The 5,437-nt window shown below is 49.9% G+C and overlaps 1 protein-coding gene across 1 annotated transcript in view; it reads left to right on the forward strand.

Moving 5' to 3' along the window:
- Positions 1–5,437, forward strand: part of tecpr1b (tectonin beta-propeller repeat containing 1b) — a 13,027-nt gene that overhangs the window by 5,237 nt on the left and 2,353 nt on the right. Inside the window, exons 10-25 of the mRNA XM_017421993.3 lie at positions 516–643; positions 742–1,328; positions 1,762–1,877; positions 1,967–2,122; positions 2,216–2,365; positions 2,457–2,614; positions 2,846–2,973; positions 3,256–3,346; positions 3,433–3,529; positions 3,614–3,693; positions 3,782–3,838; positions 3,908–4,082; positions 4,191–4,326; positions 4,430–4,522; positions 4,598–4,704; positions 5,126–5,245. Coding sequence (XP_017277482.1) covers positions 516–643; positions 742–1,328; positions 1,762–1,877; positions 1,967–2,122; positions 2,216–2,365; positions 2,457–2,614; positions 2,846–2,973; positions 3,256–3,346; positions 3,433–3,529; positions 3,614–3,693; positions 3,782–3,838; positions 3,908–4,082; positions 4,191–4,326; positions 4,430–4,522; positions 4,598–4,704; positions 5,126–5,245 — 2,379 coding nt within the window. The remainder of the gene's footprint in view (positions 1–515; positions 644–741; positions 1,329–1,761; positions 1,878–1,966; positions 2,123–2,215; positions 2,366–2,456; positions 2,615–2,845; positions 2,974–3,255; positions 3,347–3,432; positions 3,530–3,613; positions 3,694–3,781; positions 3,839–3,907; positions 4,083–4,190; positions 4,327–4,429; positions 4,523–4,597; positions 4,705–5,125; positions 5,246–5,437) is intronic.

Raw genomic sequence — 5,437 nt, forward strand, 5'->3', positions numbered from 1 at the left:
CCCCCCCCACTCCCCCCACAGCCCCCTCAGCCCTTCTACCTCCAGCCTCTAGTCGTGCCCCGCGGCAGCCCTGTAACACGAGTAAAGCCAGCCGCTCAAGCCAATAACCCAGCAGTGGCGTCTCGGCCCCGGCCTTATATATCCCCAGACTGTATTCCCTCTGGCCTGACATATGGGAGACTCCCTAATTAGAAGCTGGCCAAGCCGCCGTCATTGAATCCCGTCATATCCCCGTATTTCATATTTCAGGGTTGCAGTTATGGGTATGGCTTACGTGAGGCGGCGGCAGCCGGGGGTTACAGTATATGGCCTTATAAAGTAACAGCTGCCTCTGTCCTGTTTGTGCCTCTGATTGGTCTTTAAAGAATGAACAATAATTTTCTTTTATTAGTTTTTAATTCTGCCTGTGACTTTCTTCCTGAAAGCGTTTGATTAAACAGCTCATCAGATGAAATGATACAACTCTGATTCAAAGCTGCAGCCTCACTTCCTCTCCCTCTGTGTCCCTCTGTTAGGTGTGGGCCGTCGGAGAAGACCGGGGCTTGTATTTTAGAATGGGGGTGACCCCGTCTGAACCAAGTGGAAGTGGCTGGATTCCTGTTTTGGCCCAGTGGGGCAGCATTAAAGACGGAATTCCACCCAGGTCTGTGTGGAGAGTTAAACTGAATCAACTGCTGCACAAATTTACAGCCTGACTTTTAATCCTTAATCATCTTCTTTGTGTGTGTTGTTTTTCAAAAGGGGTGATGGTGAGTTCAGCAACCAGCCGACTGAGGACTCTCAAGGTCCTGCACTGAGCTGCACTGACTCCGAGTCAGATTTGGGTCCTACTGACCCACAGCACACTGACACCCCAGTCCTGGAGGCTCAAGCCCCCTCTATCATCCCCTTAGGGGCAGCTGACACATCTGCACCACCACAGGAGCTAAAAGAGACTCCGTCAGCCCCCCAGCAAGATGCCCCCAAACCCTTCATCCCTGCCAGCGACAGCTTCATCAACAGCCTGGTCTCTGACCGCGACCGGACCCTCACACCACAAGCGTCCATCACAGAGACGCCACACGAAGACGGCGAGGAGCAACCGCCAGCTGCGGTCCTTCCAACCCCTCCGGCGGCGGGACACGACGTCCCCTGGATGAACGTGGACCTGGAGGGGGCAGAGGCGGCGCGGAGCGCGCAGGCGACGGTGCGTGCGTCGGGCGAAGGCCTGGGGACCCTGGAGAGGTCGCAGCGCATCGGGGAGGACGACGCGCCGGTGTGGACCTGGATCTCCGGCGGAGGTTGTGACGTGGACGCGAGTTCACAGATCAGCTGGCTCAGCCCTACAGGTACAGAAACAACCAGGCTGTGGAGCTTTTGGCTACGGTACTCAGAGGCTTGGAGAACATTATTAGTGTAGTAAAGTCAGCAGATGAAATGATTGTTTAAAGAGCTCAAAGAAAATGATACAAATTTAGACCAACTCAGAGTGTGCTTAGGTAGTTTAATTTTTCATGCAAATAAAATATCTGCAATGTTACAAAGTCTAAGCTTGTACCCTCCAAAAAGATACTACGTCTGAACTGTATGGAGCATCTTGCCTCTTTTCCAGGCTCTGAAATTTAAAGAATAAATATTTTTTGTTGCATTTTCTGTAAAAATTCCGCGTGAATGCTGAGAGCTGAACGACGTGTTGTTCGTGTTTTTCTACTGTCTTGGACTTCTTGCCTCTGTAAGGATGTTCCACATTGACTTGATCTTTCTGACCTGCTGGTCTGTCAGGTCCTCTCACCAGCTCCTTGTCACTGACTCCGGTTCAGTCGGCCGCCTGGAGCGAGCAGCCTCAACAGCAGGAGCGCAGAGAGGAGATCAGCAAGAAGCCGCTGGAGAGAAGCAACGTAAGGCCGCTCGTTCTTTTTTCTGGTTGAAGATGTTCGATACGCCCTCCTTTGTGACGTTGTCCTTGTGTTTGCGCGGTCTCATCCAGTCGGTGTGGGTGCGTAAGGGTACGTTACGTTGGTGGAGAGACTGGAAGCCACAGCGCTGGGTGGATGTGGGCGTTGCTCTCGAGCAGTCTACCAAGTCGGATGGAAGGAAGGACAGCATTTTCTTTGTCTATTACACGCAGTACGATGAGAAGAAGGTTGGTTTGGCAAGTCAAAGCCTGTTGGATTAGATGGCTGGAATGCATGCATAAAAAGTGACTGTGCATTCTCTCTTCAACCTCTTGTCGCAGTACCTTCACGTGTGTATAAGCGAAGTGACAGTGCTGGTTCCAGTTCTGCAGGACTGCCACTACGCGTTTGCTGTGTACACAGCCGAAAGGACCAAGCAGAGGTGGCCTCTGCTTTTAGCAGCACAAACCGAGAAGGACATAACCGACTGGGTAAGGGTTCTGTCTCATTCTGAGTGAGTCAAGCAACAAGTCGTGTTTAAGCTGAACCTGATCATATTTTTTTCTTTGTTTCTGTCTCCAGCTGAGCCTGTTGTCTGATTGCTGCTGTGAGCGTCGAGGGATCACCGGCGCCCCGTCCAGACAGGCCCTGTGGTCCACCACCTCAAAGGGAGACATTATGGTCCACGAGCCGTCCTTGTCTCTGGAGACTCCCGCGCACACCACGGCCTGTGACCTCATGTGAGACTGACATCAAGGACTTGGTTCTGTCCATCTGCTTTGCACTGCTTTAAAAACTCTCACTCTCGTGCAGTCTTGACCTTTTTCACATCTTTGTTTTGTTCACATTGTTGTGTGACACAGCAGTCAACGTGTCGCTAACATGCTAACATGTAGCACTCTCTGCCTCTCTCTCTGTGTGCTAACAATACCGTGGCTAACGCTGGGCGCTTCCGCCGTATGGTGCTGCAGGTTCTGGCGCCAGGTCCAGGGGCACCTGCGCTGCGTAGAGTCTAACTGTCTGGGGCTGGTGTGGGGCATCGGGTGGGACGGCACCGCCTGGGTCTACAGTGGGAACTTTGGGCAACAGCTCAGTCCGGGTAACACATGTCCCGCAGGCCGTTACCTACAGATTTAAGAGCATACTTTAACTATCAAATTCATCCTTTTTAAAATAACCTTTTTTTGTTCAACAAGCTGAAAATCTTGAAAAATACCTAAAAGTATGCTTCATCTGTACAGGAAGTAAGATGCTTGTGTTTAGAGAGAAACTGCTGAAGCAATGTTCAAGATTTTGTCATCTGTTGTTTATGTGAACCCTCGCCCAAACGCACACAGCTGCTGACATTAAAATCTGTCCGTATCGATGTTTCCTGCTGCAGATGGTGCTCAGCTGCACCAACAGACAGATGTCAGGAGCGTCCATGTGTACGAGAACCAGAGGTGGAACCCCATGACTGGATACACAGACAAGTAGGACTCCTGTAAAAGGTCATCTTGCTCTTTGTTTCTTGTGGGGGAAAAAAAAAAGTGCAACTTCTTGTGACTCGCTCCTCCAGAGGACTTCCTACCGACCGTCCCATGTGGAGCGATGAGAGCGGGCTGAAGGAGTGCACCAAGGGCAGCACGCCCCCACCCACCCCTCAGTGGTCCTGGGTAAGAGGAACCCGCTGGAATCAGTTTATACAGAGCTCCTCCGGCGTTTTCCCGCCAACCTCCGCTGTCAACCTTGTGTTTCAGGTGTCAGAGTGGGCTGTGGATTACAACGTCCCTGGAGGAACGGACAAAGAAGGCTGGCAGTATGCCGCGGACTTCCCCACGTACGAAACGCTGATTTCAAAAGATGTCATCACAAATAAAATGAATATAACAGGTGAATCATTTTTCTGACTCATCCCCATCCCACAGGACATTTCACGGGCACAAAACTATGAAGGACTTTGTTCGGCGCAGAAGATGGACGAGGTAAGCTCCCGTTTCTGCGGGCACTTGCTGCGTTTCTGCAGCGGCCTTAACGGTGCATTCCTCACACAGGAAGTGTAAGATAACGGTGAGAGGTCCGTGGAAGATGGTGCCACCGATCCGTCTGAGCGACATCTCTCTAATGCCAGGTCTGGCTCAGAGCCACGTCAACCAGGTCCCCGTCTGGGCCCTCAGTGACAAGGGGGACGTCTTGTGCCGACTGGGAGTCACTCCTCAAAACCCAGCGGTGAGAAATGTGCTAAAATACCCACATTTAAGCCTCGATACACTTTTAATAATAGGATCCTAATAATCTCTACAAACTCACTAATCTACGGTGTTTTTGCTCTCGCAGGGCAGCTCCTGGCTGCATGTGGGCACAGATCAGCCCTTTAAGTCCATCTCTATCGGAGGAGCCAATCAGGTGTGGGCCATCGCCAAGGACGGCGCCGTCTTCTACAGAGGATCGGTGTCCCCGCAGAACCCTGCAGGTCAGTCGAAGATGTAACTTCAGCGTTTTGAAGGAAGAGCGATCAAAGATTCGTGCACGCTCTCAGAGCTCAGAGCAACACTTCCTGTCTGCTCCCTCTGCAGGAGAATGTTGGTACCACATCCCCTCCCCCCTGAGACAGACCCTCAGACAGCTCTCTGTTGGGAGGACTTCTGTCTTTGCTGTAGATGAAAACAGTAAGTCGTACCGGACTCTAATCACCCTCTGACATGAGAGAATCCTAATTAAATGCGATTATTAATGTCTTTCAGGTAACCTGTGGTACAGACAGGGCCTCACTCCCAGCTACCCTCAGGGCTCCGCCTGGGAGCTCATCTCCAACAACGTCACCAAGGTTTCTGTGGGACCGCTGGACCAGGTCAGTGTTGCTACAACAAGGAAGGTTGGAATGTTTACTATTTGACTAGAGAGGACCATATTTGGATAAATAGGATGAAAAAACTAATTGGACTAAACTATGACTCCCTAAAAGCAAATACCTATGAAATACTGTAATCATTTTAGCAGAATTTGCACATGGACCACAAGTTCTTTAATGACACTTATGGTAAATGTTTAATAACCTACAGTTCCATGAAGGAAGTTGAAATGCTAACGAGGCTAGCAGAAGGCTGCGATGGTCTTCTGTAGTTCATGGACCCAACTTTTTATCAGTTTAATGAGATTTTACAGCGTAATCAAAGCTCTAAATGACTCCATTAAAAGCAGGACTTCAGACAGCTACATAACAGTAACCACTGAAACGCTGGTGTTTACGTCGGTGTGTCTTTTCTCCTCAGGTTTGGATCATCGCAGACGGAGTTCCAGGTTTCCCGGCTGAGACTCCTGGAGCTGTTTGCCACAGGCTGGGTGTGGGGCCCATGCAGCCCAAGGGCCTTTCCTGGGACTATGGTATAGGGGTGAGCCGACTGCATACCTAAATGACTTCTTTTTATGGGCTATACAGGTGCTGGTCATAAAATTAGAATATCATGAAAAAGTAGATTGATTTCAGTAATTCCATTTAAAAAGTGAAACTTGTATATTATATTCATACATTACATACAAACTCATATATTTCAAATGTTTATTTCGTTTAATTTTGATGATTA

The sequence above is a fragment of the Kryptolebias marmoratus genome, linkage group LG12 (assembly GCF_001649575.2).
Source record: "Kryptolebias marmoratus isolate JLee-2015 linkage group LG12, ASM164957v2, whole genome shotgun sequence".
NCBI classification, from domain to species: domain Eukaryota; kingdom Metazoa; phylum Chordata; class Actinopteri; order Cyprinodontiformes; family Rivulidae; genus Kryptolebias; species Kryptolebias marmoratus.